This window comes from Ruditapes philippinarum, unplaced genomic scaffold (genome assembly GCF_026571515.1).
Source record: "Ruditapes philippinarum isolate M1 unplaced genomic scaffold, ASM2657151v2 ctg3746_1_1_1_1, whole genome shotgun sequence".
NCBI classification, from domain to species: domain Eukaryota; kingdom Metazoa; phylum Mollusca; class Bivalvia; order Venerida; family Veneridae; genus Ruditapes; species Ruditapes philippinarum.
This window is the reverse complement of record NW_026860040.1, coordinates 1-14,191: the sequence shown is the minus strand read 5'-3', so window position 1 is coordinate 14,191 and position 14,191 is coordinate 1. Positions and strand designations below refer to the sequence as shown.

General features: G+C 32.1%; 1 protein-coding gene across 1 annotated transcript; it reads left to right on the top strand.

Annotated features, from left to right (window-relative positions):
• Positions 1–1,114: 1,114 nt before the first annotated feature.
• Positions 1,115–9,975, top strand: LOC132758680 (uncharacterized). Its single transcript, XM_060750367.1, has 3 exons — positions 1,115–1,275; positions 8,509–8,631; positions 9,547–9,975. The coding sequence occupies exons 1-3, from the start codon at positions 1,236–1,238 to the stop codon at positions 9,726–9,728; spliced, it is 345 nt and encodes a 114-aa protein (XP_060606350.1). The 5' UTR covers positions 1,115–1,235; the 3' UTR covers positions 9,729–9,975.
• Positions 9,976–14,191: the final 4,216 nt, after the last annotated feature.

Genomic DNA, 14,191 nt, shown 5'->3' with positions numbered 1-14,191 from the left:
GACTCACTTTTTCTTCGTTAGCGCGGTTTCGAGCTAGTTTGAATAACGCAAGTCATTCGTATAACATGTAACAGATCTGAGATTATCAATCATAATAGCCGAGATGTTCCTATTGTTCCTCCTTTTTTTCCAGAATTCTAGGACAGATGCATAAGACCGTGGAACTATTATTTCATTAATTACTTATTATACATCGGATACAGACATAAGGAAAAAACAGCAGCCATAATACATAATTCATTGGTCAAAGGATAAAACTCCTAAGACAAAGGGATTGAAAGATTTTAAACTAATTTCGATGTTGGAGCAGTACCTATAGACGCTTGCAGAAATCAAGTTCACAAAGTAGAAAAAATATATCGTTTTTTCCGACGATTCTTACCTCTTCACTCAGTGTCACATATACATGTACATTGTATATCGGAGCCAATTTTGATGGGTGAAAAAACTAGCAATTAATCATTCAAGCGCATTGCCCGGTAGATACCGGAATATTGTTTTTAGTGTGGTGCGCCAACGCTTTAGATAAAATGGCACTAATGGGCTTCCGTATTCCGTATAACACAAATATTTCTGCAGAATGAATTTTGAGTAATAAGAACTCCCCATGCAAGAACATAAGTTTTTGTATCCTTTCTGATAAGCTTCGGAATAGCAGATGTACCATTTGGTTCCTACAGATACATAATGTTAATTTGGTAGCAGGGAAGTATGTTGGTTCGCTTCAATTGTAAACATAATTATAAGTTATAACAAATTGTGACAAAATATGGTTAAATTAAAATGGCCCAATTTTCCAGCAACCAAGAGATTTCGGAGCATAGAAGTTCCTCTCAATTGTTACGTTTCGATAATTCGAAATGTACTTTTTTTCCCTTTTCCAACAAACTCAAGGTCAATCTCTGATAAACCTTACAAGTAAACGATGATAGAATGTCCGCGATGTTTCGGTGTCTTTTTAACGCCAAAACCTATTTGCAATCAATGTTGTACACGTCTGATAATATTTTGTTGATATTCTGGTGAATAATTCAGCATATTCAGCTACATGTTCAATTTATATTCATGAATTTTATGCCAAACTATCATAAGTGATCTATACTTGAAAAATCTGACCCGAAAATGATCTATATTTAACCGGGCATTTCACGAGGAGCATTCGCTTTAGCTTGACGTGTTTAACATAGCTTGGCATAGTCAAAGTTTCTCCGGATTTTACACAGTTATACTAAAAGATGAATTTGCTATTAGGCTTTTGTTTGTTTTCTCTTGCTGGTAAGATATTATTTTTTTTAAAGATTTATCTTTTTTAAATCTTGCGATCTTTTGAAATACTTATAAATGACATGCATTTTTTATTTGCAAATTTGTATTTTTTATTTGCAAATTTGTATTTTTTATAATTTTGAGGTACTTACGGATGAGTTTTATTTTTACTTGTGTATGGATTTGTGCAACACATATAAATGGTATGCAAAATTAAATGTGATTTTCGTGTGCAAACTTAACAACTTTGTTAAACGTTATGTCCTTCTGTTATCGGTAGGCAAACCGTCAGATTTACTCGTATTTAAAGAAAATATTTTTGTTTTTCTTACTTTCTTTAATTATCGTTAATACTGTTCAAATTGTCTCGCAAAATTATTGTAAATTAGAATGCTTTTTGTTGTACTTACAGACACATAGGAACATAATTTTGTAATCTTCGTTATAATCTCTTCTGATGTTAGTTCACGATATACTTAACGCTTAGAAACAAGAAGAGAAATTATGAGTCAACGGTACAAAAATTTCATAAGCTGTAACGTTTAGGTTTTTGCTGATGTATGACACAAGGAAACAACAGCATATGCAATAAAGTTTCACATTTAATGGTCAAGACGTAAATCATAGGTTGGTCATTTTGAAAAACAGTATGTCATCATTAAATTGCAATAAATGATGTTACACTCTAGTTTGTTCATTTTTCAGTTACAATTATCAAATGTTACATTGCTCAACTAAAAATATTGACACTATCTTTAATTTGTAACTCAAAACAGATTTTTTTCAACAACAAGATCATTATTAAATGATGTTGTTTTTAGATGTATATTTAATGGATTATTGTGGCCTTTGGCAGAGATGAAAAAAAAATGTTTTTCTGTTTTACGTAAAAAACTACAAATTTTAAATAGTTTGTACAAAAACGTTGTTGTTCAGGTGTATGACTAAAATATGTAAATTCTGACCAATTTTTACACAAAACACATGGACATATGCCATTACCGTGAGCTAATAGATAGTGGTGTATATATAGTCAATGCACAGCTAGTGGCGTACCTACTGGTACGCCAATACGCACGGGCTGATATAAGGAAAAAGTTTCGAAAAAAAAAATTCAAAAATGAAATCATTAATTTTGACGAAGATCGATCAGCATATTCGTAGCTGCTTATTGATTCTACATGTATGCTTAGGATGTTACCTTATTCGAATACGCATTACCTTTTTTACTAAAGGGAGTAAAAATATGATACAAACAATTCCTTTGGAATTTTATCTTTTTTTCAGCTTGAGTTAAGCGTTATATTGCTAATATACCGCGTCAAATTCCAAACAAGGATAAGAATTGTCTAATGAATTACAATAATTTTTTTCAGAAGAATCAAATCAGTGAAAAGTAAACATTTATTTCATTTTATACATCTAGATTTATATGCAAAATAAAGATCTTGTTTGCAACTTGGCGTTTGCAGCAAAATGGAAGGGAGTGAGTTAGCTGTATGAAATGTCTTTTTATATATTACCTTGTAACTATAAATCAGTATATTATTTTTAAGTTCAGTAATATTCATTCAACTTATATTCATTTCAAATTATGTAGAATAGTTTTGACACTGTGAATCAGATCTTTGCAGTGAACTATTGCCAACATCCATCGTCACAAACCAAATTCAACTTTTGTTTATTTGACCGTAAAATAGAATACAAGTATTTACAAAATATATCACTACAGAAAATTGTTTCTACTGTATATATTTATATTCTTTATTATACGTAGTCTCATCTATACATATTTAAACATAGACAAATATACAACGAGAACAATGTATAACCATATAAGACACATCATGTCTAAATTCATTTATTTTTGCCGACTTAAGATAACAAATTGGCGAGTCTGTTTATACCAACATGCTTTATGTGCGTGAGGCATTCAACTTCGTAATGAAATAACTTAAATATTTCGAATGGAAATTGAAAGACTAGAGTTGAGAACAAAAATGTTAAAGACAATATTTATTGTCTACAACATTGACATAATACGCATTAAAATATTTTAAGGAAGCTAAATGATCGTGCGATACTACATTTTAGCTGTGAATACGATAACCTTTTCGTTACACTAAACATTTAAGCTGTTGTGTTTGTATTAAAGTCATACAGATCATTTTAAAGCATATTTTCCTTGATTATATCTCACGTTAAGTTATGGTGAAACAAAAGAAAAATAACAAAGAAAAAACTAAACTTGTTACAAAAGGAAATAAAACCTATCTTTTTTACAAAAGAGACGCCTGGTTATGTTTCGTTTTTTCTTAAAGCAAATAACTTTTGAACTATTTAAAACAGTGTACACGTTAGACTTCGTGCTATTTCTCACATTCAATATAATGAGCCGTGTCACGACAAAACCAACATAATGGGTTTGCGACCAGCATGGATCCAGACCAGCCTGCGCATCCATGCAGTCTGATCAGGATCCATGCTGTTGGCTATCAGTTTCTTTACTTGTTATAGGGTCTGTAAGCGAACAGCATGGATCCTGATCAGACTGCGCGGATGCGCAGGCTGGTCTGGATCCATGCTGGTCGCAAACCCATTATGTTGGTTTTGTCGTGACACGGCTCATATGTACTTGATGTTATTTTCATAACTATAGATAAAGACAATAGTAGAGTACAAATAGATTAAATATTCCCTAAATCCTTAGTTATAGCACATAGCTATATTTAATATATAAGTCTCTGGCGATCCTTCGGCCGAAAACCGGCACTCGGCGTACACTCATAATAAGCCGAGGTACGCAACTGACAGCGTGGATATACTAGTAGTCAATATAAATCGACTTCTGAGATATTTTCATTCTGGTTCAGAATCTCGCTGCAAGATATTGCCCAGACATAAAATAGCACAATATCTCGTCGCGCAGTGATTAGTTACAGACGGGGCTTATCAGATATTTTCTGATTATCAGCTGTTAACACCAGTATTAGAAAAACCTGGCTCCCCTCCAAGGACAAGTCGCGTGCTATAAATGACGTCATTCCCGCGCGCCATTTATGAATGAATTGCGTTCTTAGAATGCCGTCATTTTCCATTATGAATGAAATTGTAAATTCATACGCTAACATACGAAAAAAGTGCGTAATGAAATTTACAGTTTTTGTAACATGATTAAGATTTGATATGCAAGAAAATGAATTAAACTTTGTCTGTTGTAACCAGACCGTTAACAGTTACTCTCGAGCTAGTTGTTCTGGTCTGTACCGGCAGGCTATATGTAAGATCCGCATAAAAGGCTTATACTAGCTTATCAAATTCATTTGTTATTTTATATTCGTTACTTTTTTCATGTATATTCTTCTTGGAAAAAGTAGATTCAAAATATGATGAACAAAATGGTTTGATACTACATGTACGTCATCGCGCACCTGCATAATGCTCCCGATTGACCTTTTTTTCCTTATTTATTTATTAATTTATTTATTTATCTATTTATTTTTAATACAAACATCCCGTCGAATCGAAATGAATAAATAGATAGATAAATAAATAAATAAAAACATTTAAAGTTAACGTCCTAGTTTAATCCTGAAAACATTATAAAGCTTTTTTCCTTAATGCTCTCATTCGGACTCCAAAACAAAATTCATCCGCGTACCAGGATTAAAACTAGACAGTAAAACATCTTTAGAATTATAATAAGTACTTAAGCCACTCTTTGTTGTGCTACATTTTTGTTTTGTATTCTAACGATTTCATAAAAATAAGAAGTTCACGTCCACAGGAGCAGTAGTCCAGTGGTAGGACGCGCGCTTAGGGATCGAGAGGTCCATGGTTCGAACCCCACCAGGGGCACTGCTAATTTTCTTGAGCAAGAAATTTACCTGTGATTGCTTCACTTCACCCAGGTGTAAATGGGTACCTGCGAGGGTGGTATTATTCCGTTGCACCAAAGTGTCGGCTGCAGTAAGCGGAGTTAAAAGACTCCCTAGGGAGATTGCTAGATAGATACCAGTAACCCGATGACCAGGGGTAATAGCTGTAAAGTTGGTGAACGTGCGTTAGCATGAAATTTAGACTATAAAATGCAATTACTTTACTTTACGTCCATGGCCAATGTACTTTGTTTTGCATAAAATAGCAGCCATGCGAAAGTATTTCATTTATTCAAACGACAATAACTGTCAAACACTGACTTACTAACATGTTTATCCTAAAGCAAAAATGTGTATACAATAACAGTTAACAACACTCAACAGATACCGCAAAAACATACGAGTATAGTTACTATAGTATGCTCCTAACTGGTATGATCATTTATAATAATAATAATAATAATAATAATAATAATAATAATAATAATAATATAGTAGCCATGCGAAAGTATTTCAAGGCCATACATTTAAACGGCAATAACTGTCAAACACTGACTTACTAACTTGTTCAACCTAAAACAAAATGTGTATACAGTAACAAGTAAAACATAAATTACAAATACCGCAACAACAACGAGTATAGTATGCTCCTTATTGAAATGATCATTTAATCCAGCCAGCCAGCAAACCAACTACCCACCACCCACCAACCGACTGACCGACCGACCTGCCAACCGACCTTCCGACCAAACAACCATCCAACCAACAATCAATCAATCAAGCAACCAAAACAACCAACCAACCAAACACATACACACATATCAAGCAAGCAAGCAAGCAAGCAAGCAACCAACCAACCAACCAACAAGAAATAACAAAACAAACAACAATCAATCAAAACAAATACAAACTCTTTAGAACATCTTGATATTAAACAATAATCGTTTTTACGATGACGGTAAAATTATTGTCTGTTCCCGTAGAAACCACATCGACTATTACTGTAAATAAATACAACACATGGGAAAAGTCGATATTGCTTACGCATAACATTGCATGAGTAATGCCTACACTTATAATTAATAAGTAATGGCGTGTTTTTGTTGTTGTTCTTTTGTGTGTGGGAGTGCGCGCGAGCGTGCGTACATGTGTATATGTGCGCGTGCTTAAGTTGTTGTTTTTTAACTAAGGATTAATTGGTCATATTTTAAAGAAGTTATACATATATACATACTTGTAAAACATGGCAATATGATTCTAACAATATTTTATTGACTTGTACTGTTTTATATATAGATTTGTTTTTTGCCGTACTTATATTCATCATATTCATTTTAATTAAGATATGTATGTGTAAATGAATCAGTAATAATTAAGTGGTAAATATTCAAATTAAAAAAAATAATAAATAAATAAAAACAACAACAACACCCCAGTCAGTCGGTCGGTCATTCAGTTGTTCATGTATTATAATACTAAAATACTGTGCCTGTTAAGTAGAACGTTTGCTTAACTAGAACACTGTATTTGCTTAAGTCGAACACTGTTTGTTTAAGTAGAATATTTTGTTTGTTTAAGTAGAATACTTTGTTTGTTTAAGTAGAACACTGTGTTTGTTTAAATTGAATACTTTGTTTGCTTAAGTAGAACACTGTGTTTGTTTAAGTAGAATACCTTTTTTTTAAGTTGAATACTTTGTTTGTTTAAGTGAAATACAAACAACCTTTAAGTAGAAAAGTGTGTTTGTTTAATAAGAACACTGTGTTAGCTCAAGTAGAATACTGTGTTTGTTTAAGTAGAATACTAGGTTTGTTTAAGTAGAAAACTGTGTTTGTTTAAGTAGAATACACTGTCTGTTTAAGTAGAACACAGTGTTTGTTTAAGAAGAATACTGTGTTTGTTTTAGTAGAATATTGGGATTGTTTAAGAAGAATACTGAATTTGTTTAAGTAGATTACTGTGATTGTTTAAGTAGAATACTGAATTTGTTTAAGTAGAATACCGTGTTTTGTTTAAGTAGAATAATTCTGACTACAACTGACACTTAACTTTTCATTGATATGTATAGAATTCTTTATATTCTCTTAGTGTTTTTTTTATGCAATGAAAACCTTGTCCAAATGTCTACGGATGATACATGTATATCACTATATACATGCATAATGGCTTGTTTAACGTAAATTTCCCTGGGTATTTGTTTGGCTATTCTGTCTGCAGAGGCGAGTACCAGAAATTCCATTACATTAATTACTATTTCTAAAATAGTAGAATGGCATTCTTGTATGACAATGTGGATCAATGTTACAAAAAGAGCTTTTATTTTCTAGTTCTTGTCGTCTATGCAGAAGGAGTTTTGTATCACCACTAGATTTGTACTGATAAATCAACTCTGAATTTTGTACATAATAAAATACAAATCACCCCATAAAGTGGACTTATAAATACATACAGGATATTTAAGTATTTCTAAAAATACAGGATTTATTTAGTACATTGTAATACACTTAATTAAATCACCTTTGAAATTTGCACATGCTAATGCAATAAAAAAAATCACCTCTCAATTTTGTACATAATACAATAAAAATCACTTATGAATTTTGTGCTTACTAAAATAAAAAAATCACCACTGAATTTTGCATATTCTACAATAAAAGTAACCCCTGAGTACTTATATAAATGACTTTTAAATATTGCTATTAGAAAGAAGAAAAACACCACTGAATCTAAAGGTACATAAAAAAATAGAAACCACCTATGAATTATTCTACTCATGACAATGAAAATGGCACCCCAATCTTGTTATTCAAAGATTCAAAATCACTATGAGTCTTTTAATTAGATTAAAATCAACATTGAATTCTATACTTACACAATTTCGCTTTCAAATCCTGTTCTAATATAACAATATCACTTCTAGCTTTTGTACGTATACATTTGAAACATGTTCATAGTTTATAGTTAATAGTTTATAGTTCATAGTTTATAGTTTTTCATACAGGAGCAAAAGAAAACGGGTAACCTTTCACTGTATCAAGATTTTGAGTACAATATGGACATGATATCGATTTATTTGGACTCTTGAAACCAAAGGAAACCTAGACGAAGTAAAATTAGTACACAAATAGTGGCTTGATGCGTTTTTTTTTTTAACTCGGATAATAGAAAAAGAGGCTATAATTACGATATTAATTTTCTTTCGTCTAATTCTATTTGGGTTTGGGATACTTAACTGAAATACCAATCTAGATTAGAAGATCACGTGGGGTAAACGTTGGAAGTTCATTGGTTATCTTTTATAAGGTTTTAAGATTTGAAGATATATGTTGTAATGTTGTGAATTTTTATATATTTTTTTTTTCAGTCTACCATGTATCCGGCCTGGAATGTTACGAGTGCGCCTTAGGGTGTAATGATGAGTTCAAGTCTGATGGCGTGGCCAAGGACACCTGTAGTGGTTCATGTTTGAAGACGAAATCAAATGGGGGTAAGTTTGATTTGCACTCATAAAGAAGTAAACAGGAAGGGGGTAAGTTTTATTTGCATTCATAAAGAAGTAAACAGATGGCGGTAAGTTTGATTTGCAAACAGGAAGGGGGTAAGTTTGATTTGCATTCATAAAGAAGTAAACAGATGGGGGTAAGTTTGATTTGCAAACAGGAAGGGGGTAAGTTTGATTTGCATTCATAAAGAAGTAAACAGATGGGGGTAAGTTTGATTTGCATTCATAAAGAAGTAAACAGATGGGGCAAGTTTGATTTGCATGCATAAAGAAGTAAACAGATGGGGCAAGTTTGATTTGCATGCATAAAGAAGTAGACAGAAGTTCCATTAAAGGCGCATTATGCCTCTGGAACAAATACTGTTTACTACTAAAAACAAAAAAAAGCTTGCATGAACTTTTATAATGTTTAAATAATGGTTTAAGAGAATGTTAGGTGATTTTTACCCGAAGAAAGTAGCGATAAATATGAAATATTTTGTCATGAAAGTAGCAAAATGTTTACAAAGTAGCATTTTGTCTTTCACACAAACTATTTATTCACTATTATTGTATTTAATGGCCAAAAGCAACAGATAAAAATGATGGTTCACGTAATTGGCCAATAAGTAAATTATTTGATACTATAGAAATACACCAAATTTAAAAAGTTTTTGAGACATAAAAGCGTTTTTGAGGCATAATGGGCCATTATGCAGATGCGCAGGCTGGTCTGGATCCATGCTGGTCGCAAACCCATTATGTTGGTTTTGTCATGACACGGCTCAAATAAATAAAAACAACGTATGATTTACACTGGCGTTATTTAATAATGTGCATGTGGTGTGTGTTAATTATTGAGTGATAAAGGTGACTCAAAGAGACTTTAAATTACAATTTATTCTTTTGATTTGTTTTCAGCCGTCGTGAGAACTTGTCTACCGTTTGTAAAGAAGGACGAATGCGAGGAAAAAGACGATGTTAGTGTGTGCGCCTGTACGTCAAATCTTTGTAACGCAGCCACCATTGAGTCCTTGTCAACGTTCGCTGTGATCACGACTGTTGCGTGTGTCTGTCTTAACATCTTCAGAAATATCTTCTAATCATTAAAATCATGAAATAGACTGTATATTCAAAAACTTTTGATTGGTATCTTATCTATTTTTTTCCGAAAAAACGTTTCTAAAAATGTCTTCCATTCTATGCAATGTGACGTAATCAGTTCTTTTTATACTAGTGTGCATGTATAACTTTGTAGATGTGTTTCTTAATATTTTTTTTATTAAAATTTGTAATTTTCATAGCACCTTTTTATGTTTATTGTTGAAATTAATAAAGGTATATCTCTGATCATTTTCTGATCATTCTGATTGAAGGAATTCCGAAAAATGCTATGATTTAGAAGATATGAACTTAAGTTTCGATTTTACTAATAGATTGTGTTGGAAGCTATAAACTTACTGAAACCCTCTCGAACCCGTTCCTGGAACCAACCAGCAATGAGTGTAAAGGTTTCGTGCTCAAGGAGACAACGGCGTGCCTCTGACGGGGTTTGAAACAAGGTGGCCATCAACCTTTAGATTTCTAATTCTTATGCTTTAAACACTCGGCCACGCCACCACAAACCAGTTGTCAGATTAAGCATTGGTGTTTAAAATCTACTCGTGAATGACAAAGACTTTCAATAAATTTAATATCATTTCTGTTTTATTCTAAATGTGCCGTTAATTCTATATACTGTATTATCATATATTTTAGCGATGCCAGAATTTTCGCAAATTCATCATTTCAGACAAAATAGCGAAGCTACATATTTGTTAAGTATATTTTATTTAAAAACATTTATTTAAGCTCAATTGTGTAACAAGTTATTGCAACTAATATAAATCACTTTCGAGTCCGCTTCCTTCTAATGTCAAATGAGGTATCATGATCGTGACCCAAATAGGGCTCGAACCCACCATCCCTGAGAGACACCTTAACCAATAGGTCACGGCTGCCCTTAAATCTCTTAGTTCTTTTTTCAGTTCTGATAAAATTATTATCCTACTTTGCGGACATTTAATTTCGAGAATTTCATCGATACGCAAATTTAGCGAACACTTTGATCCCTTAAGAAAAGTTCTGATTTTACCACAACTGTTGACGGTTTTTCTGTCTTGAAATCTTTAGTAATGTAATGTTAGGAATCATGGACTCCAAAGAACATCTTTGCAAACTATCATCAAAGTATTCCTTAAAGTTTGACGTGACGTAAAAGGATTATGACAATTTATGTTAACAAAAAATATATTTAAAAATGTAAGAAGAGTGTGAAAAAAATCAGCAAGTGACTCGTTTTTTCATGTTTACAATGAAGAGAAAATTACGGAAGCCCTGGAGGGACATTTATTATTTAAAATTTAGTACTTAAAATTTATTACTTATTACCTATTATCTATAACTTATAACTTATTATTTAAAGATTATGACTTATTATTTACATATTATCTGAACCGCGCTATATTTGGCGGGAGAAACAAGATGTTTTAATTGAGGCGATGACCGAAAAGGATAAAGTTGAAAATCAGTTACAGATGGTATGTATGATACATTAATAAGTCAATAATTAAATGTAACTGAGCCCTGGGGTCATTCATTTTCCTTATATGTTTATAACAAAAACTTAAAAGATCTTTTTTGAAAAAAAAAAAAAACAAACAAATAGCTAGAGTTTAGATACTAAGCATGAAACATCTTCTAGTGATTGTCTACCAAGTTTGTTGAAATAAAAGCCCTGGGGTCAAAATTGGCCCCGCCCCCGGGTCATCATTTTCCTTATATGTGTATGACAAAAACTTGCAAAACCTTCTTTGAAAAATCTCGAATAGCTAGAGTTTAGATATTAAGCACGAAGCATCTTCTAGTGAGTGTCTACAAAGTTTGTCAAAATAAAAGCCCTGGGGTCAAAATTGGCCCGTCCCAGTGGACATTGATTTTCCTTATATGTGTATAGCAAAAACTTAAAAATCTTCTTTGAAAAAACCTGAATAGCTAGAGTTCAGATGTTAAGCATGAAACATTTTCTAGTAAGTGTCTACAAAGATTGTTCAAATAAAAGCCCTGGGGTCAAAACTGGCCCTGCCCCAGGTGTGTTATTGTTTTTAACTATATGTATAAAATACCCAACAAGCTAGACCTTAGATGTTTAGCATGAAACATTTTCTAATGCGTGTCTACCAAGTTTGTTCAAATAAAAGCCCTGGGGTTTAAACTGGCCCCGCTCCGGGGGCCTATATACAGGTGAGCGACTTTAGGACCATCATAGCCCTCTTGTTAACTAAGTGTTATGGGTAAGTTCTAATAGATATTTACAGAAATTTTGTTTGGATCTGTGTGTTATTTTTTGTTTATGTGCACTTAATGTTTAAATTAAAAGGTATTATGGCAAAATGAAAACTTATTTTGATCTTTATCCGTTCACTCACTATATACTCTTGGATGGGCATAATGTCACTTTAAATATTTTTAAATATTTAAGATAATCCTTTAATATTCAAAAAGATCTTTATTGTAGCGACTTCTTTTTACCATTATCTTATTTACTTTAAAAGCATATTCCTCAGATATGAAATAAATATTTGTTTTAAAAAAAGTGCAAAATTTGTTTGGTAATGTAAGAATGGATTTAGTGCATGTTAGCAAATTACTTGGAAAGAGATAATTATGTGCTTGAAGTGTAATACATAATTTACCTTAGATATAGCAAAATGTAAACAAATTTACATTTTGACATCCACTCAAAATATTTGGTCACTTATAATACAAAGCTTTTTTGTCCATATTACCACTAGCCAGGATCAGGCCCAATTCCAAATCCAAAATATCCTCTTTGTTTCCCAATTAAAAAAAATCCCCAACATAGCAAAATAACACCAACAAACAAACTGTTCATCTACTTTTATTTATTAACAATTAAAGAATTAACCATTAGAAGAAAACTATCATGATGTGACTGTCATTATTATAGAACAACTGAGATAAGCTAAAACAGTACATAAGTTCCATTTTCTTCTATTATTATTTTTGTGTTTTGTGTACTTAAAAATCATTTTGCATACCGATATTTCCTCTCATTTTTATTTAAACTCATCCTCTTTTAGATTTTCATTAAATAAGATTGATTATCTGTTGTTGATATTTTCTTTCTAATGTGGCCTCCTGCAATAAATTCGGGCGTATATTGCAGAGCAGATGATAATATGTCTACACTTATTCTGAGTGATAGCTTAGAATGTTTGAAGATTAAAAGTTGAAAAGACTGCATACATACAAAGAACACATTGAATGATACTTGATGTTGGATGTATGAATAAGGAAAAGTACCATAAGTATTGTTTTTTGCAATAAATAGTGTGTATATATTCAGAATAAAATGTTAGATTGATAAATGATATGTTCTTTGAGCATTATAATGGACTTGGCATTAAAATGGGGCTAATTTTATAGCAGGGTGGCAGTGTATAAACCTTATTTAGTATCAGACAAGGTAAAGAATCACCTTTAAAGATAAGAAATAGTTAGTAAAGTATTTTTTATGCTTTGCAGGATCGTACAAAGCGGAAACAGAAGTTACAGCAGCTAGTACAAAGCATAATGGCCACTAAAAAACTGAAAGGCAATCTCTTTCAAAGGTATGATGGAAAGTAAAATTCTCAGAATTTGTTATTTATGTATTATTTGCAAAAGTTTGGGAAATGAATATGCTTTTTAAAGAGGTTTAGTGTCACCAATTATTTTAAAATTGTCAAAATTGGCCCCAGCCTGGATGGCCATAGGTTTCCAATATGGAAAAACACTAGAGAGACTACTGTTTCAGTCAAAATATCCTGGAAATTGGTGTGAAAGGTTGTGTTGATGATTTCTAGGGCAGTGTCAAATATGGTTACACTAGGTTACTAGAAAAACTAGGTTACACAGCCAATATGTATATACATTTATACACCTTTAATGATAGGTAATAAATCTTAAGTAATAAGTCTTAAGTAATAAATCTTAAGTAATAAATCTTAAGTAATAAGTCTTAAGTAATAAGTCTTAAGTAATAGGTCTTAAGTAATAAGTCTTAAGTAATAAATCTTAAGTAATAGGTCTTAAGTAATAGGTCTTAAGTAATAGGTCTTAATTAGTTCCCTACCGGTTTAACCGGAGGGGACTTAAGGTTTACCCTCTGTCCGTCTGTCTGTCTGTTAGTCCGTCAGTCCGTCCACAAAACTGGATCCCGCGACAACGCAAAAAATACTAAAAATATTTTTATGAAACTTAATATATGGATAGATGGCAGTATGGAAATTATGCACGTCTTTTCCTTTTGTTCCTATGTTGAAAATTCTGGTTGCTATGGCAACAAATAGCCTGAATTTCCAAATTTCTGATTTAGATTTTTCAACTTTTTCACTATAAGTTCTTTATTTCTTAAGGTGTTTACTTCAAACTTTAAATATGAGTTTCTTGTCATCATCCACATCATATGCGACAAGGTTTACAACTCTAGCACAAAAAAATTATCAGTATTACCTCCCTTGAA

Excerpts from the sequence above, each read along its gene's own strand:
- LOC132758680 (XM_060750367.1), top strand. The coding sequence starts at position 1,236 with ATGAATTTGCTATTAGGCTTTTGTTTGTTTTCTCTTGCTG. Across the intron at positions 1,276-8,508 it reads TTGTTTGTTTTCTCTTGCTG|TCTACCATGTATCCGGCCTG; the intron begins GTAAGATATTAT and ends TTTTTTTTTCAG. Across the intron at positions 8,632-9,546 it reads GAAGACGAAATCAAATGGGG|CCGTCGTGAGAACTTGTCTA; the intron begins GTAAGTTTGATT and ends ATTTGTTTTCAG.